The sequence below is a fragment of the Saccopteryx leptura genome, chromosome 6 (genome assembly GCF_036850995.1).
Source record: "Saccopteryx leptura isolate mSacLep1 chromosome 6, mSacLep1_pri_phased_curated, whole genome shotgun sequence".
Classification (NCBI taxonomy): domain Eukaryota; kingdom Metazoa; phylum Chordata; class Mammalia; order Chiroptera; family Emballonuridae; genus Saccopteryx; species Saccopteryx leptura.
The window spans coordinates 83,984,838-84,004,503 of record NC_089508.1 but is presented as its reverse complement, the minus strand read 5'-3'; the positions used below and the strand labels follow the sequence as shown (position 1 = coordinate 84,004,503).

The 19,666-nt window shown below is 40.4% G+C and overlaps 1 protein-coding gene across 8 annotated transcripts in view; it reads right to left on the bottom strand.

The window, feature by feature from the left end:
* Nucleotides 1-8,051: 8,051 nt before the first annotated feature.
* Nucleotides 8,052-19,666, bottom strand: part of MEIS2 (Meis homeobox 2) — a 205,901-nt gene continuing 194,286 nt past the window's right edge. For 5 of the 8 annotated variants that reach the window (XM_066343986.1, XM_066343983.1, XM_066343984.1 and 2 more), the window contains 4 exons: nt 13,764-13,822; nt 12,306-12,416; nt 11,718-11,813; nt 9,330-9,469 (listed from right to left, as the gene is read on the bottom strand). In XM_066343986.1, coding sequence (XP_066200083.1) covers nt 11,755-11,813; nt 12,306-12,416; nt 13,764-13,822 — 229 coding nt within the window. In that variant the 3' untranslated portion in view covers nt 9,330-9,469; nt 11,718-11,754. Of the gene's footprint in view, nt 9,470-11,717; nt 11,814-12,305; nt 12,417-13,759; nt 13,823-19,666 lie in introns of all 8 variants that reach the window. The other 3 variants (XM_066343985.1, XM_066343990.1, XM_066343989.1) reach the window with 3 other exon arrangements.

Below are 19,666 nucleotides of genomic sequence, written 5' to 3'. Positions count from 1 at the left end.
CCAGAGCAAGATCAAGTGTCAAAGACATTGGAGTTTCTTTTGGAGCACTTCAGCTAGCCTTTCCGTTTCCAGCAAAATTGAGAATCACGGCAGAAGAAAGAACGGGAACACGCGGGGGAAAGACGTGTGTGTGTGTGTGTGTGTGTGTGTGTGTGTGTGTGTAGGTAAGTAGGTAGAAAGGACTGTGACAACTTTTCAACACATTCTCTATTTTGAAATAAACAATATCGGACAAGAGACGATATTTCTTTGCGTTGCAAGCAAGGGTCATTCATTCAAGACAAGGAACTGTCTGAATTTCAAAAGCGGTGTCTGAAGACTTTGCCGAAATGGTGCCAGTGTCCTGGAAGTTTACATTTGCGATGCTGCAATGTATTATTTTATATCGGCCTCTTACTCCATGAGATATCCATTTTTAAAAAATCTATAGCATCTACTAAAAACATTTTTTTTGGACTCGAAATCTACAGTTCGGCAGAAACAACCCATAGTAAAAACTCAGAGAATAAAAAGGTTTAGGAAAAGAAAATGTATCCCTTTCCTAGTCATTTGATAGTTTATTCCCTGGAGGCCAAGTGAAAGTGGTGGTCCCTTCGTATTGTATTATACTCTTTTTTTATTATCATTTACTCATTTGAATGTTCGGACTTGACAAGCTATTCTCCTGCCGTGGGCTTTTGCTGCAGAACAGAATCGGGCTGTGGAAGGAGTCCGTGAAGGGGGCGTGTGGGGGCGCGCAGAAGAACACGATTTGCTTCTAGGGGGTGCTGACCCGCAGTATTCTACTCCGCGGGCCAGCAGGGGGCGCTCTGATGTTATCTCTGGACAAGACAGCAAGCCTTTGCTCGGAGCTGCAAGACAGGCTTTGCAGTTTTACGCAGCTGCAAAAGGAAGGGGAGGGGGAATTGCAGCTCCTAAACCCTCAACAGCTATTCCACTGGGTTATTTACCCTCCGTTCGAAATGTACCTACGTCTCACTTTACCTACCCACCCCGTTTATAGCGCACCCCCCTTCTCACCAACCTCTTTTCATCTGTATCTATGCAGCACATGTATAATCTCTCTTCCTAGCCTTGAATTATACATTAATGCAACTTATTAAATACGACGATGAATAGTCAACATTTTTTTCGCCTGTTAGTTCCGCTGATCCAAGCAGGATTTATTTGCAGATCTCACATCCTGGAGCCATAACGCAGTGAATTTTCCCCCCTTAAATAAAATTGGTCAAATGTTGACAACCTTTAAGCCAATCTAACACTCAAGATTAGTGATGAGAAACTAATGAGAAAATATCAGATCTCCAGGCCTGAGGGCTGCCAATTAAATCTTCGCTGATTGAAAAATAAAAGCGGACTTGGGGTGTGAACCGGCTCAACTTCAACTATTAATTTAACGTGTTGCCGGGGTCCGCGCCTTCTCTCCTCTCAACGGCTTCCAGTAATAGAGCTTCGTCCTCTCTCATCCCTCAACCTAAAAGCCAAGTATTATTTCTCAAAATATTTCAAGAGGTCCAAATTAAGATGATCATTTTTTTACACGGCAAATATTAGACCTTTAAGCGATATGATTTAACTAATTAGAAAATTTACATCATTAAGTCTTTGGGAGAGAAAAAAGAGAAACAAATCTGCCAGTCATTTTAAAGGAGACAGGCACTATTGAAGTGTGAAGAAATCGGCTCTAATTCAAAAAGGCAATCGGGCAGAAAAAGCCCTCAACATTACCCTGCTAGTTATTAATCAGAAAGGGCTCTCTCTCTTCCCCACACCCCCTCCTCTCTCAGCAGAGTTTAAGTTCGTGGTTTTTACCAGTGGCCCATGTCATATTTATATTGAGGTTTTGTCTGCTAAAGGATTAAAATTTGAAAATGTTTCAATATGAAGAAAACAGAATTCTCAAAGGGAAAAAAATATTCATAGAATCACCTCTCTTTCAGACAAGAAAACCTGTTGTAATAATTCTCACCCGCCCCCTTTATTATTGTTTTTTCATTCTTTCCTTTTTCTTCCCATGAAGTTCCTATTTTGAAACCTGCTTGGTGAGAACTAAAGTCTTTGTGTTAATTTCCCCTCCCCCTTCTTTCTTGCACCCCTCCTTCCTCTAAAGCCAGAAACTTACACTGAAAGCAGAAAAGTACAAATACATTAACAATGCCCCACTCACTTGATAAAAAGGCATTGGTCTAGGCTTACATGTCAAGAATCTAAGGGAAGGGAGATCAGTCTGGTGGGTCTCCAGACAAAAGATGATGAACTAGAAATTTAACCCACCTATGTATAATATTTGATAGAGTGTGTGGCTGAAGTGGAAAAGAAAGGCAAATAGGTGAGAATTCCTTTAAAGTGCTTTGTGGCACTGGGCGGCTTTTTCTCTGTGGCCCCTCCATTCAGCTTATAACAGCAGCCTCATTATAGATAGGTGCCCCTTCCCATCAGAGCCTCACTTAAAGCCCTTGGTACACCACACACAGAGCCCTGTACCCGGTCTTCTCATTCCCAGCAAATTAACTGAAGAGGGAACTGCAAAGGAACTTTGTGAGAGCGCACTTCCATTTCCAAACGGGCCATTCCTGGCATCTCTGAGGACTCTTCTTTAAGCAGACATTGAGTATTAAAAAAAAATTAATAGTAAGTCTTAGATATTCAATTCCCCTTCATTATTATTTCTTCTTAAATTACAAAGAAGTCCCAAAGACTTATTTTTCTGCCTAGCCCCATTCTTCTCTGGTTAGGTTGCATTCTAGTCTCATTTTCTTATTCTCCTCTGTCTTACATTCTGAAATGTTCACTACCATGCTTCCACCAGGTCCCCGGGCCTGGAATTCTCAAGTCTTTGGGCTTCTGTGGGCCTGGAGCAGCTCTCCAATATTAGTTCAGTGCCATTCCCCACCTTACCAGACTTCAACTTTGCAGGAGAGAGCAGTAGCAGACCTGGGCTATTAACACACCACAGTTAACTCTCTGCGGGAACTTTTACTAGGTGGGGTGTGTGGAAGGAGAAAACATCTGTAAACAGTGAGTGCTCTGGAGAGTGGGGAATGAGTTCTGACGTGGAGGCCAGGACACAGAGTTTGGCAGGAGTTTGTAAAAGAACCGGTTAAGATGGAAATTTTGGCGAAATAAGGAAAGGAAAGAGAAAGGGGGTGGGGGTGGGAGCTTTGGGAAGAGTGTAGAAGGCTCCTAAATGCAACTTCTTTTCTGATCGTCACAGAGCGGATGGGAGTGGAACGTGGTGCTCCTCTATGAGAAATATTAGAGTCAAGGGGGAAACTTCTGCCACTTTCCGGAGGTGGGACACAGAGAGGTGAAAATATTCAAGACGAGGGCCTCTGGCACTGGAGGGCTCCCTGGCGGGATCCCCACCCTTTGCCCCCGTCCCTCTAGGAACCCTCCTTACCTTTGTGGCTCGCATTGGATGGGACACACTGGATGATCCTGGGAGAGGACAGGACCACGAGAACCAATAGGTCTCTGGTATCTACTCCGAAGCAGTATAATAAAATTTACAGCGCCTTTAACAACTCGCGAGTAAAGCATTAAAATTCTCTTTAATTGAGAAAATATTGATTTTGAAATCTAGAAAAAGCGAAATCGTAATTTAGCTGCGAACTTTCAGGCAAGAATATAGCGTATGATGTCGCCGTGTGATCCTCCTTTACCCCCAGGCAACATCACATCTTTAATTGCGCTACTTTAGGAAGTGATAAAGACAAAAGATGACCCGACTTAGGCGAACGCTTTACCAAAAATATATAAATAAATAAATGTGTTTAAAAGACCTAGAGTAATTTCCCTTTCCAGTTATTTAGAGGAAAAAAAAAATGCCTGTTTTTTTTTTATTGAAGCAGGAAAAAAATACCCAAAGGGGAGTAAAGAAATAAAAAGAACGGAAAACCACAGACCAGTCTAAAAGCAACTCACATTAGCAAATCCGTTGATATTCTTTACCAAACAAGGAATGAAGCCAACACATTTAAGAAAATGCATTCACGGGCAAAATTGCATCCTCCTTGAAACGAAACAAACCTGGGTCTATTTTCTTACTTTACTCTTCCGTTCTTTTGGGGGGGTAGTTGGGGGGAGACTCCATTGGTGGGTAGGGAAGGGAAAGAAAACTCAGGCTTTCTATGTTATTTCTGTATCGGTTTTTGGTATTATAGAGGAGTAAAGAAGTTTTTGTGTGGTGGTTTTTCATTGATCAGTCACTCTGAGCTAATGTAATTATCCTCATCAATAGGAGGCTGCAGAGAGAATCATTATGTGGGTGACATTGATAAATGATCGCCCAGGAACGGCCCTCTCGCGGGCAACCCCCACATCTGACCCTCCCACACACACAATGTAGTCATAGAAACACCTAGAGAACCCGGGCACGGCCGCGGATGGGGCCAGACAGGGAAGAAAAGCCTGGGGCGGCCGAGGTGGGGGTGGGGGCGGGTGGGGGCTGCCAGTCCCAGACCCAAACCAGTCCCGACGACAACAACAGCCAACGGCGGGGAGCGAGGAGGGCGTTGCGGGAGGGAGAAGCCCCCTTCCCAGCAGCAGACCCTCGCACAGTTGCTCACAACAAAGTGCAAATCCGCGCTCCAGACGGACCCATTCCTCCACACCTTTTCCCATGTGCGACGTCACCACCACGGTCATCCGAGGTTTGCCGAGACACACATTCAAACGGGTTCTCCTAAGGAGTGCAGTGACTAGGTTACAAAACCTGTAGGCATCTCATTCGCACGCGGGTACCCCCTGTTCAAAACACAAAACAAAAAAACAACAAACAACAAACCAACCAAACCCATCTGAACAAAGACAGCAGCTGGGTGACGCCCCCCCGCCCCCCCCCCAGTTATTTACTGGGCGACCCCTTCCTTCACCTCCTAACCCAGTGCTTCTGATTATGAGATAATGGATTTTGCGATTGTTCCTGTCAGGGGGAAAAAATCCCCCCCCCCGAACCCCACGTTTTCATCTTTTGACTGTTTTATTCCAGTCAATGAGGAAGTATTGAGAACAGTAATTGATTCATAATGATCCATAAATCGATGTCGGGAAGCGGGGCGGGCGGTGCGGGGTGTGGAGGTGTATGAAGAGGAAGGGGCGGTGGTGGTGCTGTTTATTTATTTTATTTCTAAAGCTTCAACTAAAGTAGCTTTGACACTGTTGGGGCTGGAGGGGAGGAGCTGTTGGGCTTTGCTGGATCATCCATCATCGCTGTCACCAAGAGTCTGCCCCGAGGAGCCGTCGACGCAATCTCCCTTCTGTCTCTACACCGAAACTATTAATATTAAAACCTCCCTTCAAACACTGCCCCGACGGTCTCGGTTCTCATCACGGTCTGACCCGCCTCCCCGGCACACCAGCGTTTCCCCTGCGCCGCCGCTTCCTCCCGGCCCGGGCCCCGACGGCGGCGCGCGACGCCCTCAGTTGAGGACTGCAACTGTTAGGTGCTCCGCCCTCCCACCCGCAGCAATCTGAGGCGCATCTATCTACCTCTGTCTACAGCACAAACCCACGTACTCAAAGGGAAGGCCCGGCGAGGGCGGGGCGGCCGCGCAGAGGGGGCGAGTGTGCAGGCCCCTCCCTGCCTCCGGGGCGCCAGGACGCACGGCCGCAGCGTCGCTGCTCGGGGGGACGTCGGAAGGCGGTGGCTGCAAGGCGAGGGCCGCTGGGCACATCCAGACACCCAGACACCGGTCTTTCTAACACAGTGGCCACTTGCAGCGGAGGTTCAAGCTCCTTATCAAATTGCTAGCCTACAAGACTAATGGGGAACTTGCGGAGGATCCCTGTCCCGTGCCTTTGAAGGAAGGTCCCTCTTCTGACAGCTGCTAGAGATATTAGCCACATTTCCCTTCCCAAATCGGCTCCGGGTGAACAGGCCCACGGGGGCGGGAGGAGGCCAGGAGGATACTGATGACCTCTTCTGGGCAAATCTAACTAGGGTGAAGGTGGGGAGAGGGGGCTAGGGCTGACCTGTGGCGTGGGAGGGAGAAAGAGTGGATAGAAGACACAGATTTTCCTGATCTTTTTCTCTTTTCCCCTTAAAATGTGGCTTCTTGCTCAATTCCCAACCCTTAACAGATGGCCACTGCAGTTCTCTCAGAATTTCTTAAAGAAAGGGAAACCTTTGGAATTTATTTCTGCTTTTGCTTCTCCACATAAATAAAAAGTGTTTTTATATTACTCTTGTTTTGGAGAACATAAGCAATTTTATTCAGACTACAGTATTTCCTTTAACACTATATGGTTGTCAAAACACCATTCCCAGTTTCTTTGCTTTTGACAGCTGAGTCTTTCTTAAATATCCCCAAATCGGAACTCTTTATACTAAATAGTAAACCCGAGATAGGAGCAAGTGCTTTCCGAGGTGGTATTTAAAAAGCATTATACGAACTGGACAATTCTACCACCTCTCAGCCTTGGCATATTGGGGGGAGGGGAGAGCAAAGAAGTGCAAACGCATATTATTACAATATTAGTTATTTCCAAATATTAAAAAGGGTTACCATAATGGGATGTAATTTGTTAAAAAAACAACAACAAAAAACTACACCTGAGATTATTGTATTCGTTAAAACCAATGGTAGAGAGCTTTGAGATCTACACTTCGATGAAAGAGCTTATTAATAATTGCATGAAACACTTTCTAAACATGAGCCAATTTGTAAGTAAACCCTTCAGCATTTACTTTACTGACAGGAAAGGAAGAAAAACTTTGCCAAAAAAAAAAAAAAAAAGTTTAACTGATGTGAGAGTTAATTTATAAATGGAGAACTTGTCAAAATTTACCTAAAAACATTTAAAGTAGATGTGTACAAATACTTAAATTTTGCAAAACAGCTGCATGTGAAATGGGATAACAATGAGAGGGAACCTATCTTTTTTTCAAGAGGCACAGAATTTTTCTGTTATCCGTTTGTATCAGAAATGCTATTTGTATGCTTCAACAGTAGCATGTTAATTAAAGTTATAAATGTACTTATAAAAATTCTACCCAACTAAAAACAGCACAAAACAATAGGAATTTATTTCCTTGTTCCTTTGTATACTTTTATTAATGTTTTCTGCAATAAGAAGGAAGAACCCCAAATAAGATACAAACTTGGATTTCTAAGATAGTGAATTAATTTCCTATCAAGTTGACATTGCACAACTAACTAAAGTCTATATTATCTCTCGTGAATGTAGGATTCAAAATTTAGGTGTTACAAAGTCCCAGAATAGTATATTTATTTGAAAAGTCAAGGGGCATGCAAATACCTCACACTTTTTTTCACTTTGCACATTTGGCAGGCATTGTTTTTGCGTATCAGCCAGGGAATGACACAGATTTCCAGGAATGTTGCATGAGATTTTTAAAATAGCATTGTATTGCCTGTTTTGTTGTTGTTTTAGAAAATATTTAATTTTAGTCACCAAATCACACTAGCGTGCCTGCACGTGGAGTTGTCTGAAATAAAAAGACATAATATAATTTATATAAAATATTAATGATTAAGTAATTTTTTTCAACTCAGGATTTCAAACTCTACAGAAGTTGTTTACTCAGCTATGAACATCTATATGTAAATTTTAATTTACATATTCAACAGTATTTTAGTAAGTAAGACAGAGAAAAAACACAGGCAGATGAATTATCTTTGAGCACAGACGTTAGTTATTTCTTAGGATGTAAAATTAACCCTGCAAAAGCCCTTTATTCTGGCAGAAGAGAAACATAAAAGGCTGTATCAAAATGTATTTTTTTAATATCATGCATTTAAAAAGGAGGTATGACACGTTGAAGGTGATCCTTCAATCTGGCTCATACACACACACACACACACACACACACACACACACACACACATTTTCATACTGCTGGGAGAATTTACAGGCCAAATACACACCAAAAAGCTACTGATGCTTACCTTAAAAATTGTTGGTAAGTTAAATTTCAAATATATTCAACATGTGGGGAAAAAACCATCACCTACTTTGAACACCATCTATAGTAGGCATTGTGCCACCTTGCCTTAAAACTATGAAAAACACAAAAGCCTAACAAAAAATCAAAAATGAAATATTTATTACCGCATTTTGTGACTTAACACCTTTTTTTTTAACATAACGTCACAGTCCTCATACAAGTATTTTAATGTAAATTTGACAAAGCTTAAAGGTAACAGCATTTTCTTCTAGTGAGGAACACGTGCTGAGAAAAGAAGAATTCATGGACATACAATACCAATTCCACAGCAGATCTGATACTAGCAAAAACATTCTTTTTTTTTTCAATTGAGGTAAACACATAGAATATCTAACATGAAACAATTAATAGACCGAACTCTGTACGAAGTTTGTTACAGTATTCTCTTGCTCCTTTTTTATCCCCCACGCTTCGAGTTTCTCATAAAGTCCTAGTTGTGGTTCTAAGACCATTAACTTTTCCGTGTTGAGGAAAGCTGCCCAACTCAAGATTGTTTTGTCCACAGCCAAGGCTTAGAACTCCTGGAAGAAGCTCCTGCTTTGTCATTAAATCTTCACTGGCAAGCTCTTAGAAGAAGAGTCCCCCCAAATAATAAGAATTGGCTTATGAAGCACAAACTATAAAGATCTGTTTGAAACTAAAGGACACATTTATGGAGGAACAGCGGCCGGGCATGAAAACACATTCTTGAAGCTGGAGTCCGAGGAAGGAGGTTCAGCCACGCGTTCATCGTGGTCTCCAGCGTGGTTCTTTTCTCCTTGGCCCGACAGGTTGAAAATATACCACAGTCTCTCTTGGATAGTGAATTCACTGATGAACCAAAACAGTCATTCTTTTGGGAACAACACACATAGTGTGGAAAACAAGGATATATTTATTTTTCTCTTCTAAAACTATTTGAGGCAACATAACGGAGTGATCAACAGAAATGTACAAGTTTAACTTAGTTCCTATGTTTATACTACAGTAGTTATAACTCTCAGAGTCTTTTTTCCAGAGGATCTTTACATGGACAGAATTGTCTCAGTGAGCCCATGATTTCACATTTGTGTTCTTGTCTCATTGGTCCTCTGTTGCTTGATGAAAAATGACAAAAGTAAAAAATAATCACAGCTGTCTGGAATTTCATATTAAGTGTCAACATCTGGTCAAAGTTCAGAAAGTCTTAAAATAGTTTTTGCGTGTGTTTCCTTTACCCTTGAGTTCCCTTATACTATTGGGCATGAATGTCCATAACCTGTCCACCAACATTGGGATCTACGGAATTTAACATTGTGGGACTCTGTGCTGACATAGTCATTCCAGGGTAGGTAGGGGGTCCTCCGTGCATCATCATGGCTGGGTGGTGGGGATGGCTTGGCAAATATGAATGCATTGGGGGTCCATGTCTTAATTGAGTAGGGTGTGGGGTCATTTGGGGAGGAGTGTAACTCGGCTGTGCCATACTCATTCCCATAGGACCACCCTGAGAAACGTAGTCCCCTGGCATGCTCTGCAAACCTGGAAAGAGAGAGGGAAAAAGAAAGCAGGTCAAATTCCTAAACATTTTTATCCTTTATCCATCAAAGATGAAAAGAAAAAAAAAAAAAAACAACAGACACTGCAAATCTTATATCTAAATTTAGCTGCAGATTCTTGCCAATGTTTGCAGACATTCAAATTGTAGTTTGCATTTAATTTCATCGCACAGCAGTATAATGCAACACAACAGAACTAAATATTTAATGCAACTAAATGTCATAAAGTGGAACTGTTTTTCAAAATGGTATTCAGTACGTTTCTTTGATAAATGCAATAAGAATATAAATTCTAAGTTGAGTTTTATCTGTTAACTGTTGATATATCATGTGTCTTCCTTTGTTGCATTTATAGATATGGACAAAAATTATAGATATTAAAATAAAATTGACATCATATCTATATTTCTTCATGAAAATTTTATTATACAAAACATTATGGCATATTCATTTTGAAGGGATGGACTTTTATGTATATTTAAAATGAAGCCTCTTTTTTGAATTAGAGGCATTCTTAGAGCAGCACACCCAAGAGATTGTAAAGGTCAAAGGTAAGAAGTCAATGTAAGGTCATATGACATGTCCAGTGGTTTATGTCTGGAATTTCCAAAAAGTAATGCCTTGATATTAGGAATACAGTAGAACATATCTAGAAATTCTTAATCAAGATATACAAGACACAAAGTTGTGAGTTAAAATGTTGGGAAGTCAGCAGTTGAAGGATTTTGATTTCTCTTGTAAGATACCTGTTCATTGGATTAAGGTTTTATTATATTTATTGTTGCCCATCCCCAGAGCTAAAAGGACAGCTTTATTCACCTCTATTTAACCTCTACTACCTACAGTTGAAAAGCTGAACAGATGTTTTTGACACTGTAAGCTGGTAATCTAAAGGCTTATACGTTGCAGTCATTTTGTTAAGTAGATCCGCAGTCCATTATTAACAGAAGTGGCAAAACCATGTGAAGACAATAACACAGCCTGCATAGTCCCAGCTCTCTGTTTATTCTACCACAGCAGCCTGCTCAATGGATGATGATAATTAAGTACCAAATATACCATATTGTGTGGCTGCATAATCAAATCAAGAGAGGATAATATTCTTCTGTATTAAGCTATTAATGTAATTGGTCATGAAGCATAAAATATGTTATGTAATTAAATAGGCTAGAAGTTATATGGCCTATATTAAGAATTATCCAAGCTGAGCAAATGTTTTCTCTATAGCTGTTTTAGGGAACATTGCTTTCTACATTTTTTGACTACATTAGTAAAGGAAGAAAGGAAGGAAATTGGCTTCATCAATGGTGTGCCATGGTGACCCCTGAGATCTCATATAAAATGTTGGCCTCTATTTACATATTGAGAATGATTTAATCAAGGTATGTGTTGTTATATTCGGCCTCATTAAACAAGGAAGTTTCGATGTTATATGATTTTTTTTATGCTCTGGTGTCTTCAGCAAAGGATATATCTTGTTGGCAGATTCTGAATTTTTTTCAGATGTCAAAAACACTTGAAGCTTTAAAGTCTAATGGGTTTCTTAATCCAACTGCAGCCATTCAGACTCAGTGAAAAATCCATTCCTTCATATTCAGTTGCTCCTAAATGTCTTTCCCTTTAAATTTATTGACTGACTTTCCTGTCTTCCTGTCTCATGTCGAAAGTCAGTAGGCACATGTAAAAAATAATCAAAACACACCGACTCCCTAGTGAAGAATCAATGGTGTCACTGCTGTCATATATCTAGACTAGGCATAATGAACTGCAGCATTTCATCTTTGCATATAAGATAATTTGGGCATCAATCGTACCCTGACAGATTTATGTCACTCAAAGGACAGTTCTACTTTTCTTTTTTTTTTTTTATCGCTTCATTGAAGCCTGCTTAATTTCTCCCAGTCAACTGGTGCCCCCAAGACATTATTTTTATTCTTAAATGTCCAATATTTGCCTGATGTCTGTGTTTGTGCACTGAGGGGCCTCGATAAATAGGCTAAGAGGCAGTCCCCCCTGCTTAAAGCACACACAGGCTTGTCAGTTGGCCTTTTCAAAGTGTGTACCAGTGTCATCTGTGCCTTCAGAGACAGTGATATATATGTAAAAACAGGTCCTTAGTTTGGAAAGGCATGCAGTTATGGGCAAGGAAAAATAAAATGGGGCAAATTATAAAAAATACAATAAAGTCCCTGCAGTGATAGTGAAGACAGGTTGCACCCGACTGTACTTACTTCCCCCTGGCTTTGCGATTGCTTTACATGGTGAAGGTTACATGTAGTGCCACTGCCCATCCATGCCCATATTCATGCCCATTCCACTCATAGGTCCTAGAAGGGAGATAAAATCCAAGAAGAGGCCAGAAAATCAGCAATAATTGATGGTGAAAAATTAGGAGGAAACTCAAATTCCTTCTCACTTATTGCGTTGGTTTAAAAAGGGGAAGGAAGGAAGGAAGGAAGGAAGGAAGGAAGGAAGGAAGGAAGGAAGGAAGGAAGGAAGGAAGGGAAAAGAAAAGAAAAGAAAGAAAGAAAGAAAGAAAGAAAGAAAGAAAGAAAGAAAGAAAGAAAGAAAGAAAGAAAGAAAGAAAGAAAAGAAAAGAAAGAAAAAGGGTGTGCAGGGGGCAAAGTAAATGGTGCTGTTGTAAACTCTTTACTTTTTAAAAGAAGGTCTTTTCTCCCCTCCCAAGGTAAAGAAAGTGGCCAGAGCAGGCAGCAGGCAAATGTTTAACCCACCACAAGAGTGGGAGAGCAGAGTGGACCAAGAAGGCTGGTGGAGGTGGCATTTCCCAGGGAAGCCCAGAGGAGTGACACGGAACCTACCTGCAGGCCGGATTCCCATGTGTTGCTGACCATCCAGCACAAAGCTCCCCATGGGCTGACCTTCTGGACTATATGCTGCTCCTTGGCTCACTGAAGGATCAAGAAGAAAACCTGATTGTAGTCATTCGAGGACACAGAGGAGAAAGAAGAAAAGATATACTAAATAATCAGCAATTGTTCCTGCTGCAGCACTGAAACGTAGAGCAACAACGTGGTTGGCGCTTTAAAAAGGGGGTGTGGCCTACATGTACATTTCTATGCTGAGTTAAGGTGAGTGAGTGGCTTTAACACACATTCTGGAAAAAGACTTTACCTGTTAGTTTAACAGGTGGGTCTTCCTCTTTATCTCTCATTTAGGGAGAAGTAGGATAGGGGAGTTAGGGATATCCAATATATAAATTTGTCAAGGTGCTAATTAGTTAAGATTTTGTGATCTTGCCATCTCTGATGGCTAATAAAAGTTTTTTATATCACCCATAAACATTTGAAATTCGAGCACAATTTTACAAGGTTTAACAGAGTGAATTAAATATTTGCCTTTTTACCCATACTGAAGAAAATGTATACATGGTAAATATAATATCACAATTGTTTTATAGTCTTCTCCAACAGGCCCCTTGGCCTCCATTAGTGGGAGGATAGTTCAGTGTTATTAGGGAACTTGTGCCAAAAAAAACAAATTTTCTTAAATTCTTTAATCTGAGGCCACAGTTTAAATCTCCATCATGTATGACACCCTCGTTAATGACAACAGTCATTACCACATGGAGAATACTTTTATTCCTTAGACCTTCTTACAGGACACTACAACTCAGTAAACTATTTCAAATGATTAGGAGTTCACAGGAATGGTTCTAACAGTATCCTATAATAACTGCTTTTGAGAATTTGAGAGATACTGTGAAAAAAACTCACATGTATTTTAGTGGAATGGATACAAAGTATTTTAAACAAAGGTAATAATCTTTTAATAAAAAAAGTAATGCTGGCAACATAGCACTTTGGGTTCTGATAGAACATTATGAATAGTCAAAGCAAATGAATGGGCACAATGAGTTTAACAGGGGACGATGCTCCAGAAGTGAAAGCAACCTGTACACCACGGAATTGTGGGTAACAAGAGAATGAGAGTGTGCTAATGATTGGATACAGACAAGCAATGAGTCATTCCAGAGCTCACAGTCAAACAAACTGCTTGTGGCACTAATGCTTGTGCCCAATTACCAATTCAGAAAGAAAATAAGAAGCAGTTTCAGTAGAGTCAGGGTGGGAAATCTCCAATTAGCACCAATTAGTGAAGTTGCTTCCCAGAATGGAATTCTCAGGACATTAAAAAAAAAAAATCTCCCAGAATGCCTGATGGAAGCATTTATTTACCAGGTGATGAAACCCCTGAAGTATGACTTGGGGAAGGTTTATGCCTGTGAGATGTGAATATGGATACTAGCTGGAACTTGCCTGCTCGGTTTGACTGGTCAATCATTGGCTGTACTATTCTTCTTCTGGCATTAATAAACCTGAAATAAAACAGAAGAGTCCAGTCATCAAATACAACCGTTTGTGCTCTATGAGTCCAGTCATCAAATACAACCGTTTGTGCTCTATGAACACATTTGCTAAACTCTGTGGGGAACACAACAGAATCTAACATCAACAGAAAATTATCTTTTTAATTCAAAGGCAATTTTCTCTTTCACTGTTCAAAAACTGTTGACCAGATCATCTCTCCCGTCATCTCACAACCAACTCAAGGATACCTTGCTAAAAAACAAACCAACCAACCAACAAAAGCCCAGGGAGGGGAAAAAAGTTTTCACTGAGAAAGCTTCTATTCATTTGCAACAGCACTGCTGCTTCTTGAACAAGTACGGATCTGGTTAAAGTCCGCAGGCCGGATGATTTTTCTCCTCTTCCTAAACTCCTCATCACAGGGAGACGCAGCTTCCCCTGCAGCTGGTCATAAATGGTGACCAGGCTCTGGCACTCTGCTTTCACAAGGTATTGTTAGGTCAGCAAAGCCATCAATTAGGCTGTCTGAAGTTTTATCACCAACACAGCAGTAATAAGTGCTGGCCAGAAAGGCTTCTGCTCTTCGGCAACTCCTGCAGTTTAAGCCTGTAAAGTTAGGGGTCGTTTAGAGGTCAGTGCCAGCTGGGGGCGGCCTTTCCAGTCTAAGCTGGGACACCCAGGGCAGGGATAAGGTAACTGCCAACCATAAACCCAGCCACCTTTCAACCCACGAGAAAGACAGAGCCTCAGGTACACATGGTTGATATTAAAGCCCAAGAAACGTTTTCAAATCAGGTGGTGGTTGAATCACAGGAATGTGGAGAAGCAGTTATTTCGTCTAGAAGCCTGGATCTAATTTTGTTGGAAATCCAAAAATAAGTGCCTACTTCATGTTACTTTAATGTTTAATAATGCCCATCAAATATTCATGTACAAAAAGAGTAAGATGATAAGAAATCTCCTTTATTTCTCTAAATTTAATAAAAACAAAACAATTTTCCACCATTTGTGAGTTACCCTTGTCCCTGTGCATTTAGTGACGTGCATTCCCCACACACGTGAGCCAATGCACAGAATTCATCGGCTGCGCATTTGGGGGGACATGTGAAGGGGGGGTGCCTAGCACGCAGCTAGCTGTCCTTTAAAAATATACCCATTTACAACATTTCCCAATATTTCCAGTGTCAACTTTGAAGTGCTTGGGGACTTAATGATTAATGAGTCTGCATGGGGCCACAGGCAGGAACTGAAAACTCGTTCTTTGAAATTAGCTAAATAAATAAATAAGTAAATTTTAGTGTGTGTTGGCAGCTCTGCGTTCCTACGCAGATGAAGTCCCTAGCTGAAGTCTCTTCCGAAGGACAGCAGCCCACACCCATTCAGGACCCCTGTGAGCGCTCCAATGGGAATACAATTAGGCTGGAGAATAATAGCTGCAAGGAGACCAAAGGAGTCTTTTGCATATGGTGTATGTTTGCAAAAGAATGAGCTTCTTTATTACTTAAGAAAGTATATAGCTCAGTTGTCAATAATGTGTCACCCCCACAGTTTAGGGGAAGAAAGTGACTGGGCTCTGGGAGGTGAAAACAAAAGGAGAATCGCAACTGCATTTTCATTCCCACCTGGGACCGGAGCTGGTGCTCAGATCGATCCCAGAGCCTTCCGAAATTATCCCTCCAACCAGACAAGGAGCTTCATTATCTACTCCCCTCACTGTCTGTACTGGGACCAAAGAGGACTGACCTGAGATTTCCACTCCCAAGAACCCTTTTTATCAGCTCAGGTTAGGATCAGTGGAGGTGCTCAGGAGAGAGGGAGAAACATTTCCTCTCCTCCTTGAAGTTTCTAATGGAGGACACACATGGCAGGGTTTCACCTCCTTTTATGTATTACTAATCCTGGTTTTGTTTTTTCCTATAGGCCAACTCTTTAGGTAAAATGAATTGCTATTTTTTCCCCTTTTTAATTTCACCCTTTTGCTCTTTTATTATTTACATCTGGAGGTTGTTCCCTTATTTATGTCTTTCTCTCCAGTTCCCCCAAACACTCCCTTACTCACAGAGCTGCAAGGCATCATGGTTCTTAGTTCTCAGCAGGAGAACTCCACACTGTCTTCAAACAAATAATTACAGGGAAGGTTAGAGGTTCACTCAAAGGTCATTTCTTTGGATACTCATCAGAATGTTTACATTAGTAAAAAAACGGGGTCCTCTCAAAAGGTTGTTCAATGGGGGATACACAACAATACAGAACATTAAAAAAGCATTCTGTGTGCTAGCAGGTCTTTATAGAAGCGCTGAACTTGGAACTGCCACTCCAGTATTACATTTTCAACTAGTTCCCGTGGCATGGACTGGATGTTCACTAGCAGTTATGGCGATGGCCTTGCTTTGTCCAGTTCTACTAAACAAATATGCAGAGAAGCCCCCGCAGGTTTCCACTAGATCCTTTTACAAAGGGTCACAGAAATTTTGCTTTTTCTCACTTGGGCTCCCTTTAACCTCTCTGAATTTTTATTCTCAAACAATGTTTTTAATCTATAGTGCTGTATCTTCCCAGATTCATAACTCTACCATATTCTTTTAAATCACACAGAAGTTTAAAAACATATGGGCCCCCATTTTTTCAGAACTTGAACGTACACCTTCTGCTAACTGTCAACTTCCCCGATCTTGGAATATCTTATAAACGTCATAGATGTTATTATTAAAATTAACAATGCACGAGTTCTCTGTAAGAGCATTTTAACACTCAGAGATGAAATTAACCCACGATACCTATGATTCACAGGCCACTCTTAAAGAATATACCAATGTACATATAAACGGAGCAACTCATTATAAATTAAAAAAAATAAAATTAGGAGTAAATTTTTTTTCGTTAATATCACTATAAAGAAATTTTCAAATATGGTCTTTCCCCAAAATTACATGACATGAAATTCTTTCCCACTCCTCTGATCTATAGTTTAAAATGAATGTACTCAGTGCTCCAGCAGTAAATAGAATAGCAACTTTTGATTCTACTCAGATTTTAAAGAGTCTAAATTGAAAATCAACTGATCTTCAATCTTTTAAGGCCCAAGCTCTATTCATATGGAAAAATACGACTCCTGGGTTCAAAGACAAAAGACAAGACGTCTTGAAAAAGCTCAAACGGTTTCTTGAATATTAAATGGGCCTTACAAAATAACATTTTGATGAGTTAAGTGTAAATGAATCAGACACATATGGATTAAGTTATCCTTGAATTTCACACGGGTTTAAAAAATAAGGGAAAAGAGGGTCTTGGCAAAAACATTTTGGACTTTGCCAAACCCAAAACATCTGAAAAATTGCTGAAGACATCCAACTAACCAAAACGCAGCAAGTTGCACCCAACTTTAATGAAAATCCCCAAACGTTATTTCCAATCCAAAGACTATTTGTTTTTTTCATCTGTATCTGATATATATTTTTTAAATTCTCTAAGTCTTAATGTCATCCTGGAATGATATTGAAGCTGAGGACACATAATATACTTTTCTATTGGTACAAACAATTTAACTCAAAATTACAAAGTCTTCTTAGATATTAAATAGCTCTTAAAAACATTCTGAGGTTTGTACAACTTGTGTGTAAAACGTGCCATATATGATAAATGTCATAAATAAAATGTGCTAGTAAGTCTAGTGCCTTATCCAGATTTCACTCAGAAAAAAAGATTTCATTAGCCTCATTGTGACTTTTTTTTTACAGGCCAGAGATAATTCCATTAGTGATTCCTTAGGGAATGAGAACCCTAAAGTGCACTAGTTCCATTGATTTGTATTGAACACAAAGTTAGTATACAGGCTCACACAAAGGCTCTGGAGAATATCTGCTAATACTGTCTACTTTCTCACCAAACTTTACAAAACCAGAAAATGCATTAGTGTGTGGGAACCTTAAACATTATATACTAAGACGGTTAGCTTAAAAGTAACTTAAATATAGAAATAAATGCAATGATTTTCCTAGAATCATGAGGCCTTTTTGAGTCAACTCAGATAAGAAAAAGAATATGTTAAAAAGAATAAACCCAAGATGGAAAAACAATCACTAAAAGCTCATCTTGTCTTGCTGAAGTGCTGTCTGTCTCCCAGAGACCTCTTCCTGCCCCCCCACCCCAAGAACTGAACTTTTCAGCTTTGCATACCTTCCTGCAACTGAAATCTCACTATCTTGACTTTTTTAAAAAGGTATTTCACTCCAAAGCATATTTCAGATTGATAGAAGTAGGCTTAGGTGTCATTTCTGATTGTTGGTTGATTTATTTTCCTTTCTCTCCCTCACCCCCTTCTTTTTAAATGGCTGATAAATCCTTTTTTTCTGGTTCACTAACTTCATGCCACACCTGGTAACCGACTCCTTTAGGCAGCATTCCTTTTGTTAGAAAGTGCAGGCGCAGTGGAGTCACCTGGAACACCGCCAGCCCCAAACACTAAGGAGGAAGAAAGACTCCCCGGAACTGAAGCATTTGCATGGATTGGTCTGGTCTAGGAAGGGGCTGAACTGTTGAAGAGGGAGCAGATAAATTTGGAGGAAGTGAGGCAGGCAGCTTGGTGACTAAGGACCTGTTAAAAAATGGAAAACCTCTGCTTTTCCACCGTCCCCAACCACCAGTGAAGGTGCTTATTCACAAAGTTTGCTACTTGTTGGTGTTGGTAACAATGAAGCCTCAACCTTTCAAATCAGTTATCAAGTTTCTTCATTTTTTTCTTAGCACACACACACACACACACACACACACACACACACACACACACACAAGCGCTAGTCTTTTTTTATGCTGTGGTTATGGTCAAGAGTGGGGGTTTTCAGTAAGATACATAAAATGATGAAATCAATGTATTAAAGCAGGTTTAATGCCTTTGACTATGTATTCGGGTACATGAATGATTGAGTCATGTTGCAAACATAAATTTCTCACTGGTGGCCAGACAATGGGCCTTTTCTCACAGTCAACAGTGAGCAAAGTAAGGTAAATAAAATTCATGGGCTATTTAGGGACACATTCATGGTTCATAATTTCCATGAGCTACTACAGCTTAATTTATAATTTGATAGATATCAGATTTGTCTACAACTCTAAAGATAAATGAGCTAATACTCATAAATTTACAATATGAAAACATGATATTAATCTGGAATGACAAACCTTTATGAATATACCCCGAGTATTGGAGTGTTCACATTGACATAAAAGGCCCTTGGCAAAATTATCAAGTAGGTGATGCTTATCTTTTTGGGACCTTCTACGATGTCTCTTTATTATTCTTTTTTGTATCTAATTGTTCCCCAAGGTTACAAGGGCTCACACAGTTTCCTTACCAAGTTACTCTACTTTGGGTAAACCCTTCTCAATTACTATTTCATATTCCAGACTTCTCCAAAGAACAAAATGACAAAGAACGTGGAGTCATATTCTCTGCCCTTTTTGGCAGTGTGACGTTGGGCAGGTCTACTTAACCTTCCAGCCTCAGTTTGTTTTCTATCTATAAACTGGGGCAATAATTGGGCCCAAATTGTTTTTAGGATTAAGGGACATATTATATGTAAATTCCTTGGCATAGTGCCTGACACAGAAAAGGCCCATTAAATGTTAGTTGATACTCAAAGTGCACCCAGCTAATGTCCCCTCTTAAAGAGCTCTGTTCTTTTATAGGTAATTATTAGGACTAGGTGGGTGACTATTAAACCAACACATGCTGAGTTGATAAGAGGGCAATAATGTGTTGTACCCCTGCAGGTAGCATGTCCATGTAGTAGGGTCTCTCCAGAGACCACAGCTAATCCAAATGTATAATGCCATGATGGGGATCTCAGACATTG